The sequence below is a fragment of the Juglans regia genome, chromosome 8 (assembly GCF_001411555.2).
Source record: "Juglans regia cultivar Chandler chromosome 8, Walnut 2.0, whole genome shotgun sequence".
NCBI classification, from domain to species: Eukaryota; Viridiplantae; Streptophyta; class Magnoliopsida; order Fagales; family Juglandaceae; genus Juglans; species Juglans regia.
Genome location: NC_049908.1, coordinates 25,379,826 through 25,395,856, shown reverse-complemented (window position 1 = coordinate 25,395,856; position 16,031 = coordinate 25,379,826). Strand labels below are relative to the sequence as shown.

General features: G+C 29.8%; 1 protein-coding gene across 2 annotated transcripts; it reads left to right on the top strand.

Moving 5' to 3' along the window:
* Positions 1–7,983: 7,983 nt before the first annotated feature.
* Positions 7,984–11,131, top strand: LOC109020511 (mitogen-activated protein kinase homolog NTF3-like). 2 transcript variants are annotated; one of them, XM_019002986.2, is made up of 4 exons: positions 7,984–8,279; positions 8,369–8,588; positions 8,695–9,139; positions 10,128–11,131. In XM_019002986.2, the coding sequence occupies exons 3-4, from the start codon at positions 8,717–8,719 to the stop codon at positions 10,809–10,811; spliced, it is 1,107 nt and encodes a 368-aa protein (XP_018858531.2). In that variant the 5' UTR covers positions 7,984–8,279; positions 8,369–8,588; positions 8,695–8,716; the 3' UTR covers positions 10,812–11,131. The 2 variants fall into 2 exon arrangements, with proteins under 2 accessions (XP_018858531.2, XP_018858530.2); XM_019002985.2 differs by having other exon boundaries at positions 8,000–8,279; positions 8,680–9,139.
* The last annotated feature ends 4,900 nt before the right edge of the window (positions 11,132–16,031 follow it).

Here is a 16,031-nt window from a genome sequence, read left to right as displayed (position 1 = left end):
TCCATACACCACCTACCCTTATCCATATTATATGGGATATCACATCACTAATTAAGCATATGCAAGCATGAGTAAAAGAGCATACAACCATGCCCAGAAGATGCCCAATTACGTGGAAGTCTACTCTAATAGGAGATAGACCTTCTAATAACTACATTCTTCACAAAACTAACTACTATGTCCTGCAATGCCAATACAGAAATAGAGTATACAAATTGTTCATAACTACATCAGTCATGATTAAATGCCATATGTTCAAAAAATAATCAAGGTTGATTTCATAACGAAAATTTACAGGTTTTCTTAAAAATCAATCTCAGTTCATTTTAATTTTTAGGCAAAGTCTATCTGAAAATTTTGATTTTCAATCCCACCTTCATTTTCTCAGTCAAACTTAATTTTTCATCCTACCTTCATATTCCGTTTTCCCATCATTTTTCCGTGTGAACATTATTTGCTTACCCATGGGTTCAAGCATTGTCCCGCGGTGTTTTGAAAGCCTCACTTCGTTATATTTTTTTTAAAATTTTAAATAATTTTTATAGAGGGAGTCGGGCACGTGCAAGGCACATGCCTTCCTACTAGTTTTGTAATAAATGTGTACTCTTGACAATTTCATTATAGTGACCTATATTTTGTCTAGAGAAAACTGCTACATCTATAATAAAAAAAATCTCATAAAAATAAATTCACAAACTGATTTTGTTTCCTACAATACATTAAATTTATTTTATAATAAAAATAATTTTATAATTTAACATAATACATCAAGTCATATTAGTTTATGAATTTACTTTTATAAAATTTTTTTGTGATTAAAGCAATTCTTTCTTTTAAAGGCATGTACTCGTATTAAATTCGAGAGATGACTGTCGGGCACGTTAGGCTTATAAACTTACCATGATTTCAGCACCCATTATCGTTTAAGTAATAAGGCCTTCAAATTGTCTTCCTTTATTAGTGAGTATGGTGATCACCAAATTAAGCCCTTAATCATAACCAGTACTTATATATGATGCATATGAGTTTGGCACAAGCTGGCTCAAGGCTAGCTGAGCCCTCCTCTACTTCTAAGCTCCGGCCTAATTTGGTTCTGTTCCATAGAATATGACATTCCTACATATACATATAACGAGCTGACAAGTCTGATATATAAGAACTCGAGAGCTAAGAACTCGAGAGAAATGGAAGAGAGGGAGGGAAATGGAAGGAGGGATCACTAAACTGGACATTTCAATTTTTTGCCACATCAGCCGGTGTTTGCACCGTGTTTACACAAAACGATAGCGTTTAGCTTTTTTCATAATTTTATTGCTTTGACTATTTTATTTTGTTGTTGTCACATACCGTTGGGATTATTGACATACATGAACATGGATATCAAGTTTTGAATGCATGGACGCGCGTGAGAATAATTTCATAGTTCAAAGTGAAACTCAAAGTCCATTAAAATAAGTATTGTATTGAGTTTGTGAAAGTAAATAAATAAAATTGAAGAATTATTTGAATGTAATTTCTTAATATATTTTTTTTAAGTTTATAAAAATTGTAATGATTTTTGTGTTTGAATAATGATTAGATAATGATTAAGACCCAATTTGGATAGTGAGATGGTTTTAGATGAAAGTTAAAAGTTGAATAAAATATTGTTAGATTATTATTGTTTTGAGATTTTAAAAAATTGAATTGTTTATTAAATTTTATGTGAAAATTTGAGAAAGTTATAATGATGAGATGAGATGAAACTATTTCTGTATCCAAACGAGGTCTAGTGAAAATATTTCATCTCATCTCATTTCATCATTAAAACTTTCTTAAATTTCCGTACAAAATGTAATAAACAATTCAATTTTTTCAAATTTCAAAACAATAATAATATTAAAAAATAAAATTTTATTCAACTCTCATCTCATCTCAACTCACTATTCAAACGGTACTTAAATAAAAAGATTAAAAATTTAAAATTAAAAGATATTTTATATTTGAGTGATGTTTAGGATTAGGAATGAAGTTATGAGAATTTCTAAAAACAATTCTCACATTTACCAAACATGCTCGATCATCGAGTTTTTTAAAGAAGAAAATGCAAAAGCGCAAAGACAACGTGAGTGCTAACCTATAATTAGACGTGTAGGGAATGTATAGCGTTGTGTGCTTTATCCATTTCAGTTTGTAACGGCTAACTTAGATGTAGAACACGCCATCATACATAAATTAATGAGAAATTAATTAGTAGTCGCGTTGTACATTTTCTTTCTGATGAAAAAGCGTAGACCGGGTAATTGAAGGTGACTTTCTTACTTGGACATCACCATAACAGCACTCTAGCTACTTAAGAGTGAATAGTAACTAAAAGAAAAATATTAGTTGAACTAATAAAAATGATTGATTAAATTATTTATTTTTATTTTTATTTAATAATTAATGAAGTGAATATTAATAAATTGATATTTTTTCTTATTTTTTAAAAATGTTTAAAGTTGTATAAAAAATATTAAAAGAAAAGAAGGAAAAAAAATGAAAAAGTGAATTTACACTTTTCAGTTGATTTCTCCAGTTAATTCATCAGTCCATGTAGCACGGTCCAACTGAAAAAATCAACTGACAAATGTTGAAACTAGTAGAGAACCGATCGGTTTGGTTTTGGGCCGAAATCGACTGATCGGTTCGATTTGTCAGACCTTCATTCTCATTGAAAATCTAAAAGAAAAAGTGGCGAGAAGCCGCACCAAACCCCATTGCATTTAGAGCATTGACATTGATTCATCTATATGCAAATGTAAATATATATTTACATAACAAGGTCATTAAGTCTAATTTATTTTCAAAAAATATCTCATCTAATCTTATCTAATCATTACAACTTTCCTAACTTCTAATATAAAATAAAATCAATTTAACTTTTTCAAATCTCAAAATAAAAATAATATTAAAAAATATATTCTAACAATATTTTACTCAACTTTTTAATTTTAATTTCAACTCATATGCGAAAACAAACGAGCCCATTTTGATTACATTAGATTAGCATATAAAAATATTTCTATAACCATGAACAATGTCAATACATCTTTAACGATGTACTATTTACTCGTTAAATTCTATTTTATTAATTTTTTCTCTCTCCTCCCACTCTTTCCCTCACAACCTTTTCTTCTTCTCCCTCCCTCAACAGAATCCTCATATTCACCTTTACCTTCATTTTATTATTATAATATATTATTTTTTTTATCATTTTATTATATTTTTAATATAATATATAAAAATTATATTTTTTATTATTATATTTATATTATTAATAACAAATATATATAATAGGTGCTAATTGCAAAAAATATATAAAAAAATTAATTTTAGGAAAAAAAACTAATAATAATAATAATAAATTTTATTCATCATCACTATACACCACAATTTTTTATTTTTTTCTCTTACCAAATATGTGGTATATGGATGATAAGTAGAAAAATTCAATAAATTTAAGAGGAACAAAAAATAAATAAAAAAAATTAGTGTGTAATGTATGAAGATGATGAGTAGCAAAACTCATCTTTAAAACATGTGATTTTACATTTGCATATAAAAAAACTAATGTTAATGCTATTAAGGGAGCTGCTAGAGCTACAAAGAAACGAGAATTCTCACCGATAAGGTAAAAAAGAATTCATTTCTTTCACATTTTTTAAAACTCTTTAAACATTTAAAAAAAATAAAAATCACATACTGGTTAAAAAATACTTCCTTAATTATTAAGTGAAAAAAAAAATAATAATTTAGCCACAAAAGAATAACACAAAAGGAAATCTACAAATTGACGTGACTTGATGCAGTACGTTAGATTGTAAAATTATTTTTAATATAAGTAAATTTAATATATCATATAAAGTCATGTCAATTTATGAATTTACTTTAGTATAATTTCTTTGTTTGTAGTAGTTCTAAAAAAAAAAAAAAAAAAGACAATCGGTGAGAATTGTCGGTAGCCGCTCTGGTGAGAGTGGCATTTTCGAGCATTTAATATTTAATCACCTTTTCCCAGCACGCACCAAATCCTGAAAGGCCGATCAATCATAGAATTGGGAAAGAAACGTGGTGAAACGTTTTCCAAGGAAACAAGTCATTTACTTATGAGGAATCAGAGAGATTAGCATACAAGGAAGAGCCTAATAACTGGCGTGTTTAATTAAACAGTATTATATAATTGGGATGGTGCTAAATTATATACGAATTAATGGAATAATTAAGCTAACTTCATCAAAGCAAAGAACTTTTAATGGAATAATTTAGTTTGGTGCATGTGATTATACCAATTTTTGTAGGTATCCCAATTAATCAAAGCCAGGGATCATGTAGTTATCAGTACTGCTTCCTTTTGGCAGTATCCTTTTAGAGCATTTCCATCCGGTTGTCTAAGGTTGTATTTAAATGTTGAAATGAGTTGAGTTGAGATGATAAAATATTGTTAGAATATTATTTTTTAATATTATTATTATTTTAGAATTTGAAAAAGTTGAGTTATTTATTATATTTTGTGTTAGAATTTGAAAAAATTGTAATGATGAATTGAAATGAATTGAGAGGAGTTAAGTAACCAAACGAAGCCTTAAAACATCATTTTCTCTAAATTATAGAGTTTATATTTGGAGTTTTCTCCAAATACACGCTTTATCCGATTTCTTATTTTAAGAAAAAGGTTTGAAATGTGAACAGTAATTCTCTATATTACGCTTTATCCGATTTCTTATTTTAAGGAAAATGTTTGAGATGTGAATAGTAATTCTTTATATTTGAAAAGCTACTGTTTATCTCCTAAATCACTTTTTATATATATCTTTATATATTCTTTATATATGTAGAAATAATAATAAAGAAATAATAGAAAAATATTATTTTAACAAAATAGATAAATGATAGAGAATGAGATGTAGAAGGTTTTTAAAGATGAGTAAAATTTAAGAAAAAATTATAGGAAGTGTGATTTCTAATTAAAATTTAGAGAAAATTATAGGGAGTCGGATGAGAATGCACTTAGTATGATGTGATTGTACTAATTTTTGTTAGGTTCATATATTTTATATAGGAGTCTGGTTTTGGGATTTTTTTTGTAATCTTTTACTTCTTTTTATATAAGGTATTCATCTGCCAACTACAAGTAAGAGTTATCAATAAAATTGAGTACATTCTTTTGTTTTTTTTTAAATATTTATTTCATAGGAACAACTTATGAAAAAAACAATTTATCTCTCTACCTAAAAATATCTGCAAGCTTATTTTGCTTTAATAATAACTTTTATTATTATTAAAAGTTGTTTTTTTTTCCGTTGGGTCAAAGGTGTTCTAATTAATACGACTCTATCATTTACAGATAGAGTTTTGTTACACAACTTCTATCACTTTCATACTCCATATTTTTTAAAATTTTTAAATTTTTTAATATTTTTAAAATTTTTTTTTTTAGTTTATTCTTTTTAAATTATTTCAAATTTTCTATTCATTATTCACTGAAAAGCAATGCTATATATACTTATATTTTTACTTACAATACTTATTTTGTTAATTTTTTTAAAATTCAAATTTAATGATTTTTAGCGTATCATTAACTGATATGTAAAAAAAATAAATTTTTTATAAATTTTTATTAAATACATTTAGCATTTTTCATTCTGTGAAACATAAATTTCAAACCTATATTTCTATTTATGTATATATATGTGTGTTTGTGTGTGTATTTTTCTACATTTTTCACGGGACACTTTTTATAGACATAATAAGAAAGTCCAAAGCAATGAAACTTTGATTTTAGGGAAAAAAAAAATTATAAGTCAACAGTTTTTTTTTTTTTTTTGGAAAGAGTTTTAAGGCTGTGTTTGGCTTTGATCACTCAACTACTATTCAATATTTAATATTTACTTTTTATCTTTTATTATTATTATTTATTATTTTATTTTTATTCACATATCATCTAAAATCACCTCACTACTCATTTTCGCAATAATACTTAGATAGTTAAATGTCATCTCATAACATATCAATCGAAAAACAGGCCCACCCCATCGACCATGAAGGAAAAATAAATGAAGGATCATTTGAATTTTGCGGTTGTGCTCTTATATGGATTTTCTTTTTCTTTTTTTTTTTTTTCTAAAAGAAATCTCATTTTAGTGCGTAGCTCCCAAATCACTTGAATTAAGCTGACCAATGCCATTTAATACCGGTCATAGATATGAATTAAAATCTTGTATGATAATATAGTAGCGTTATTTAAAGACTTTTATACCATATATTATCCATTTAGCAAAATTTTCAAATTTTAAGATTGTAATTAACATTACTTATAATATAATGATAATTATTAGGTTTCGTTTGATTACACAGATGAGATAAAAAATTTAGGAATAGTAGTGAGATAGTTTTTGAATAATAGTGAAATTGTTTGAGTTAAAATATTTTATAGAATTTTAAGAAACGAGAGAAAACAATTAAATAAAATATTATAAAGTTATTGTTAAAATATAATTTTTTAATATAATTTTTATTTTGAAATTTAAAAAAGTTGAATTATTTTTCTTATTTTATTTAGAAAAGTTGTAATAATTAGATAATGACTAGATGAAAAAAATTTAAAAATTTAAAAATTTAAAATTGAAAATTGAAAAATATTTTTATTTAAATATTAAGATTAGATGTGTTGAGATCATCTGTAAAATCAAACTGGGCCTTAGAAATAACAAGATATGAAATATGGATTTGGTTGGAATTGAGACATAGATGGAGAAGTGGAACAAGAGAAAAGAAACCGGACTCAATCACAGTTGTCCATGCACACGATACACAGCTTGCTTGTGGAGGAAAAGAATAGTGGAGAATGTCGACTTTGAAGTTATATACACACACACATATATATATATATATATATATATATATATATATATATATATATATTCACGAGATGGATTGAATGAATTACAGGGCAAGTAAAGGCTGACCCTTTTTTTTCTCTTTCTTGATCTTTGTCGTGTCATCAAGCATAGCGTAATGCTCCCTTTAGGTTCCATTCCATTCCATTCCTTTTACCCACACCCTCTGACGCCTGAGCTCTAATTAATCTGCCTAACTTAGGGCTCGTTTGTTTTCAGATATGAGATGAGATGAATTGAGATTAAAGTTAAAAAGTTGAATAAAATATTGTTAGAATATATTTTTTAATATTATTGTTGTTTTGGGATTTGAAAAAGTTGAATTGTTTATTTTATTTTGTGTGGGGATTTGAGAAAGTTGTAATGATGAGATGAGATGAGATGAGATGTTTTTGAAAAACAAACAAGGCCTTAATCTCCCCTACGTTGGATAAGATACATACTTATCAATAAATCTTTAGAGTATAATCTATCAATCAATCAATCATATATCATATAGTGGTGCTACTCTACCGTCTAAATAATATCGCTAATTGTTACTGTTAGTTGGTTTTGTAATTTTTTTCTTTTTAATTTTTTATTCACATTTTTTAATATATTTAAATATTTTAAAAAAATAAAAAAATATATCAATACGCTTAAAATTACTTTTTTAATTATTAAGTTAAAAAAAAATTATCAAACAGTACATTAGCTTTTACATATATCATATATTCATTTTCCCAATTACAATGTACCCGAAATAATTTTTAAATGAGGAATTTTTTTTATCAAAGTCATCTTCACTTTTCTTAGGTTTTTCAAGATTATATTTTATTTGAATATATATATTTTTTATTTTTCTTTTATTCAAGAGTATGAAAATGGATAATTTGAAAAAAAAAAAAAGTTATGTTGGTAAATTAGATGATAAGTTAAGAAAAAAATTGTGTATTTATCCCCATGACTCTCTGATTAGACGTGTAGAAAGAGTTGGATTAGGATACAGACTCATATTTTCTCGGGACTCTTAACGCATGATATTGCATTCTCATATATATATATATATATATATAGAATTCCAATTATTCATCGTTCGATAGGAGAAAAGTGCAGCAGTATTTAACGTTGACGATCGAAGAACAAGAGGCTAGATGTATTATATAGAGATAGGTGACTGATATTTCCTAAAACAAGCAAAGAAAGATCCTTAGCCGCCGTTTCCTCGATAGATAGCCGTGTCGGGGGGTGTTGAATCTTGCTCTTCCAATTCATACCCATCTTTGATCTCTCCCTCAGTTTCCGGTTGATTTGCAACTCCTGTCCTTATCCCTAAGACCCATCCGATCTCTTTCCTTCAGAGCTCGGGATTATTTCTTCAAGGTCAGTCCTTTTCTTTTATCAGATTTTGAGACTTTTGAAGGAAACAAAGAGAAATACCTGATATTGGTGGGTGGGTGAAATTGTTGTAGGAGCCAGAGACTACTCGTGTATAGCGTGAGATTCTTCCCAGCTTCATTGTCGGAACATTGGTTTCGTGAATGGTGTGAAGGCTCGTATGAGTTTCTGGGTTGGATAACGCAAAAGGCGAGAATTTTTAATGTTTTAAGAAAGTCGGAGAAAAAGCGATACGGCAAAGAAGGCGACCCAAAAAGAACGAAATTCCAAACAAAACCCAAGTATAATCGGCAAGTAAGGATCGATTCTAAACCCCTTCCTCATATCTGTAAAGACATAAACAGCATTCTCAATTTCTGTTCTTTGTTCGTTGAACTAATCACAGGCTATTGCTGGTTAGATTGCTACTCAGTAATTTGGGAATGGCTACTCCGGTAGAGCCTCCGAATGGCGTTAGGCAACGAGGGAAGCATTACTACACAATGTGGAAAACGGTGTTCGAGATCGACACCAAATACGTGCCCATCAAACCCGTAGGTAAAGGGGCATATGGCGTGGTGTGCTCTTCCATCAACAGGGAAACCAATGAGAAAGTTGCAATCAAGAAGATAAAAAATGTGTTTGAGAACACCATTGATGCGCTGAGAACGCTGAGGGAGCTGAAGCTTCTTAGACATCTTCGGCACGAGAATGTTATTGCTTTGAAGGATGTCATGAAGGCTAGTCATCGAATGACTTTCAAGGACATATACTTGGTTTACGAACTTATGGATGCGGATCTTCATCAGGTTATCAAGTCCTCGCAGCCACTCTCTGGTGATCATTGCAAATATTTCTTGTTCCAGGTAAATTAAGTTGTCTTTTAGGCGTATGGTGTTTTTCATTCCAATTTGGTAATCGTAAAAATAGACGAGGACGAGGGATTGCTTGGGAATGCATTCTTACATTGAAAATGAGTACCGGTTTACTTAAGGATACTGTTAGTAATAAATATTTGACCATTTATAATGATAGTATCAACTGAAAATTATTGAACAGAGAAGATCATGTTGAGTTATAGATTATGTTGGGTATTGAAGTGCTGGAAACGTTTGGAATGGAATTTACATGTGGATACTAACTATTAAGTTCGTTTGTTCTATATTTATATCAGATTCAAGTGTCAAGTACTGCATTAGCATCAATGTTCCACCTTTAGGAGACAATCCATGGTGTGGACATGGATGAGTGTATAAAACTTGGATATGCCATGGGCTGTTCTGATTTTCGTGATTTGTTTACTTAAATGTTGTTGTTGGGTATCAGTGTCGAACTAAATGTACATACCTGCTGAGTTCTCCACTTCTCCTTTGAACTCATCTATTCTCTCCATAATAGTTGATGACTTCGATGCTAGTCCTCACCCCTTAGATCCTATATTATTGGAGTTCCCATGATAATTTATAGGAGAGATTATAGAGGTGTAAAACAATGATATTTCAATGTTGTAACAGTCAAGTTTAGCCTAGACAAAGTTTTTTTCCTTTTATTCTGGGATAAGTACAAACCAAGAGGGTGAGCCCTTTCTAATGAGCATGCTCCTCATATATAGAAACATAAATAACAAAAAATAAAAACTAAACAAAACGGTTGCATTCAATAACTTCAATTGGTGTAAGTATAATAATAGGGACAGCCTGTAGTATTTGCTGAATGGATTCATTAAAAGATGGTGGTCTTGCATTTCGCACTGTAAAAACTTCGTTAAGTTTTGAACTCTCTCTTTATCGTCATTTTTTTCAAGTACTCTTGATTTTCAGTCTTCTTGTGACTGATTCATATTACACATACTAGTTGCTTCGAGGGCTCAATTATCTTCATTCCGCAAATATCCTTCACCGGGACTTGAAGCCTGGGAACCTCCTTATCAATGCCAATTGTGACTTAAAGATATGTGATTTTGGGCTGGCACGAACTAATGGAGGCGATGATCAGTTCATGACAGAGTATGTTGTCACTCGTTGGTACCGTGCACCAGAGCTCCTCTTGGGTTGTGACAATTATGGAACCTCCATCGATGTGTGGTCTGTAGGATGCATCTTTGCTGAGATTCTTGGTCGGAAACCAATCTTCCCTGGAACGGATTGCCTCAACCAGCTGAAACTGATAATCAATGTTCTTGGCAGCCAACATGAAGCTGATCTTGAGTTCATTGAAAATCCAAAGGCCAGGAAGCACATCAAATCACTACCCCATTCAAGGGGGATGCAGTTTTCCCGTTTGTACCCCGAAGCTGACCCTTTAGCTATAGACTTGTTGCGAAGGATGCTTGTGTTTGATCCAACTAAGAGAATTACCGTGTCTGAAGCACTCCAACACCCTTACATGTCAGAGCTGTATGATCCAAGAAGTAATTCTCCTGCCCAAGTCACAATTAATCTCGACATAGATGAAAATTTGGGGGAGCAGATGATTAGGGAGATGATGTGGAATGAGATGATGCTTTACCATTCCGAAGCTACCTCTGCCCATGTGTAGGTACCGTAAAACATTCCCTTGATCGCGGTGTTTTCTATGACGCTTCTCTGGAGCTAGTTCTAATGTTCCTATAGGAAATGTGCAATCTTAAACTTTGTGATTGCCCTGAGATTTTGTTTTGCGGTATTGTTCATTAGTTTGAATTCTTCAAATTGTAAGTATGGGACATGGCATCTTGTAACTTGTAAATGGTTGATGCCTTTAGTTGTAGTCCAGGAATATCGGCTCTTGTCTAGTTCATGATGAATGTATGGCATGATTGTCTAAAGATATTATAACTCGAGATGCATCAATGATCATAGATTTAATAAGAGATATTATCCTCACTTTCTCTAGAAAATTGAATTGTCATAGGCATTCATGATCATGAAAATACATGATTCTCTTGTTGTATGCATGCACCCATGCTCATACACGCGAGAAACCATTCACCTTGGTGTTTTGATCCTTCGAATAGGAAAACTAGGAAGATGGTGTGGAAGGTTTTTTCTAAAGCTTTTCGTTTCACAGTTTTTTAAAACTCTTTTCAATATTTCCTCAGCTGAGTAACAAAATTAAGTTGTGGGTTCAAATTCTAAAAAGCGCCTTGAGAGTATTATATTTATTATTATCGACCGAATAATATGGTTTAACTTTTTTTTTCGTGAATAATTTTACATATAATCGTGAAATGTGTAAACACCGCGTAATCGCTTTGATAAAAAGTAGAGTCCACTTTAAAAAATTAATTTTTTTCATGTAAATTTTATATTTTATTTATTTTTTTAAAAACGATTACGCGACAGTTATATAATTTACGATTATAAATATCTCTTCTCTATTTTTTTTTTTTTTTTAAGGCGAACTTGATTCAGCCCGTCAAAAGTTGTAAGCCCAAACAACTTTAAAAGCATATCTCTGGGGTCAGAAGCCCATGTAACTGGGCTTCGTATTATATCCATGAACTTCTTCTGAGTATGCTTAGGCAACAGCTTGCAGACCCACTAAAAGGCATTCAATTTCAAATTATCCTAGTACTAGAAGCGAGCAAAATTAACAAAATTTCTAATATGAACATGAATATTGATAATTTATTTTCATTCGGGCTTTTATATGATCAGTGAAACTTCTTCAAATAAACATGGTGGAAAAAGAAAGGTTTTATATGGATTTAGGTGCTGTTGAGATGAGATGAGTTGCGATGAAAGTTGAATAAAATATTATTTTTTAATATTATTATTGTTTTGAAATTTGAAAAAGTTGAATTATTTATTATATTTTTTGTGAGAATTTGAAAAATTGTAATGATGAGATGAAATAAAACAATTTCACTATTCAAACGGGAAGGTGACGTTTGGATTTGTAGGATATCTCAGCTCATCTCAACTCATTTCACTACTATTCATTACTATTCAGCAACTTTAACTCACAAATCTCATTACTATTCACAACTCATCTCATTACCGTTCAACTGTAACTGGGCTTCTGAGTATGCTTAGGCAACAGCTTGCAGACCCACTAAAAGGCATTCAATTTCAAATTATCCTAGTACTAGAAGCGAGCAAAATTAACAAAATTTCTAATATGAACATGAATATTGATAATTTATTTTCATTCGGGCTTTTATATGATCAGTGAAACTTCTTCAAATAAACATGGTGGAAAAAGAAAGGTTTTATATGGATTTAGGTGCTGTTGAGACTAGATGAAAGTTAAAAATTGAATAAAATATTATTTTTTAATATTATTATTGTTTTGAAATTTGAAAAAGTTAAATTATTTATTATATTTTGTGTGAGAATTTGAAAAAATTGTAATAATGAGATGAGATAAAACAATTTTACTATTCAAACGGGACTTAATGTTCCTTTTATACAATTGTGTTATTGGCTCAAACTTAGGTTGTTGATCAATGATAAAGAATCTATTTGTAAGCTTACTTGTTGACACACCAAACATATCGATAATGTGAAAGTCTATCACATCAATTATCATAATAAAAGTACTGATCATTTGGCTTTATTTTTAGAGTAATGTTACATACAGTCGTGGAGTGCGCAAGTATCGTGCAGTCGCTTTGAAAAAGAGTGAGATCTATTATTAAAAAATTAATTTTATTTTCATGTACTGGATCCTGTATTTATTCATTTTTTTCAAAATGATTGTCCGACGTTTGCACATTCGCGATTATAACTATCATTTTTCTTATTTTTATAACTGTAATGGGTAACGTAATCAGTAATATGTTTACACATGACTTGTAATTTGTTAAACTTATCATTTATTCAAGGAATTATAAGCTAGCGTTATTACTTTTACTGATCATTTTAGAATAATTAATACTTGAATTTAGCTTCCGCTTATTATCCTAAAAGTTTAAACTAATCATTTAGCTATGGATGAAAAGTAATTTTTAGCAATGTGTAGTCAATATTCCTAATTAGAAAATCTAGCAGAACTAATTAAAATTTCAAGGAGGGGCAGACTGATCCACACACCGATCGAGATCGATCGAGTTTTCATGCTTCCCATATATTTCGGTTGGCTATTTTTTCAAGTATCCTTATAAAATGAGATATGACCAAACAATGAGCAATAAAGAAATGAGATATGACCAAACAATGAGCAATAAAGAAATGAGATATGACCAAACAATGATGCAAATCCAGTTTTAATACCGGCCAATAGCATTTCTATCACTTAGAATATGCAACAAATCTCCATCTACACTCGCATATATTAGATTGATTTTTTATTTTCCATCTCTTCCCACCCCACTACAACTTTCCTCTCTCTCTCTCTCTCTCTCTCTCTATCTCTCTCTCTCTCTTAAATACTCTCTTCTCTGTAGGTCATTGCCTATGAACTAATAATCGTATTAAATTCATCATCATCTTTCTATACATGTCAAACCAGCCCATGCCAAAAGATACCCATAACAACAAAATAACAATGAAAATATAGATCTTAGAAAAAAAAATAAAGTTGTTGTTAATTATTAAAAAAGAAAAAGTAGCAAACTTTTATTGCTTTCACAGAGAGTTGAGCGGCCTGCAGGCGAGAGCGAGAAGAGTGTATTTGAGAGAGAGAGAGAGAGAGAGAGAGAGAGAGCGAGAAGAGTGTATTCTCTAAAGAAATATTTGGAGAATATAATATTTATGCATATTAAAGTGCCTTTTTTACAGCTCAAAATGTCATCCCTTAATATGTGTATATAATTAATTAAGGGCTGCATAGCAATCAGAGGAAGCTTCATCTTCCACTGACTTAAAAAAAAAAAACACTACTCCATAAATATATATATATAGCAAACTTTGGAGAATCTTTTATATCTGCGGTCCAATACAATAAACTACAGATCAATAACATGTGCGGATGATATATATATATTCACAAAAAGTACAAGATAATGGGGCAAAGGTTTTGAATGCTTTATTATAAACAATCTATGAATATATATATGTTTTTAGTGATATGCATTAGGGGATGGGTTAGGCAGTACTACTGCTTCTTTTCTTGACTTCGTTATCTCCTGGGCTTGAACTGATCTCATCTATTCATGCTTTCTTAATTCCTTTTTCTGCCCTTTTCTTCTTTTTCCTTGAATACAAACAACATAATAAATCAATGAAACAAGCAGCCCGATAAGAAACGATTAATAAACATATCAATTGCGGGTCAATCTACGAAACTCGTAATCAACTCGTGTAACATGAATATATTCTATTTTCAAGTTTTATAAATGTTTAGTCTTATATATATATATATATATTTTTTGTTGAGAATATGTAATATTAATATTAGTATTTAACTACTTAATATCTCAAATTGTTAAGTGTTTTTTGTTAATATTTAATTTAATTTTATATATTACTCATTTAGATATTGATAATAAAATATTTTATGATGAATCTAGTTGTGATTGTATTTGATTTATAGTGTCCTTGTATTATATATAAACTTATACTAATTAGGTTAAAAATAAATATATGTGTCAGCTCAATCCAGGTATATGAAACAAGTTAAATGGCTTAAATAGGTCATGTTTAGGTTAATCTAATAAAAGTTAAATTATTAAACGGGTTAAGTAAGTCGTGTCGTGTTATCCGTTATTTATATGAGTTGTTGTGTTAAGGTTTTAGGGTCTGACCCATTTAATCAAGCGGGTTGTGTTTTGGTTGGCTTATGTATAGTCTAATACTCATGACTTAATATGACACGAGCATGACTCGAAAAAAACAAATTGCCACCCCTAATGTAATATTCTCATTTAAATATCATACATATTTAGTCTAAGATATTCTTAAGAGTATTAGAATATTAGTTAGATAATTAAATTTACATCCTCTTGTTAAGATTGAGCTAAACTCTCATAATTAATGAGTCCAATAATTGAAACTATTTAATTGAAATGAGAGGTAAAACAGAATTTGAACCCCAAACTATTAAATTATCAATCATCCGATAATAGGTAATTGATAATCATCGGAGTCCTGCTACTATGCTAATATTATCAAAAAAGAAAAATAATAAACACACATCATTTTTCGCTCGATGCCATTATTGTTGTAAACATGAGAAACTCACTAAAAAGATCTTTGTATGCCCTAACCCTTCCTTCATTTTCTTAATTTGGAAAGAAAATAAATTTGCATTTTAAAATTTTAAAATAGTACTCTTTGACCTCTAAGTAATGGAGTAGAATCTTGATCACGCACTACAAGAAAATTGGACTTTTGTGATCAATTTATTGCAATTAAAAGACTTTTCACAACCAATTTTAGTTGCAAATAATCATTTCGCTGACATTAACTGGTCGCAAATAAGCAGTCTTCTTGTAGTGACGATTAATGAATCTTAACAAAAGTAAAAATTATGCTTAACAAAGACTAAATATATATATTTATTTATTTATTTATTTTTTAAATTTATTTAGCTAAAATTAATGCTCGAATGAATGGCATTTGGCATATTTGAAAGAGATATTACCTAAATCCTCAGCATATGGCATCTAATAATTAAAGAGTACTAATAATAAAACCGAAAGTTGGAAAGGAATTAGAAAGCAAACAAAACAAAATGATACCTCTTTTTCAGCCATATATATATAATTAATGGAACGGATCGAATCCACAAATGGCATGCAGAATCTGATGAAATTTGAATTCAATGGCAGCCATCTTCTTTTTTTTTTTGACTTCTTTGTGTTAATATATAATCTTTTGAATAGTTTGGAATGTG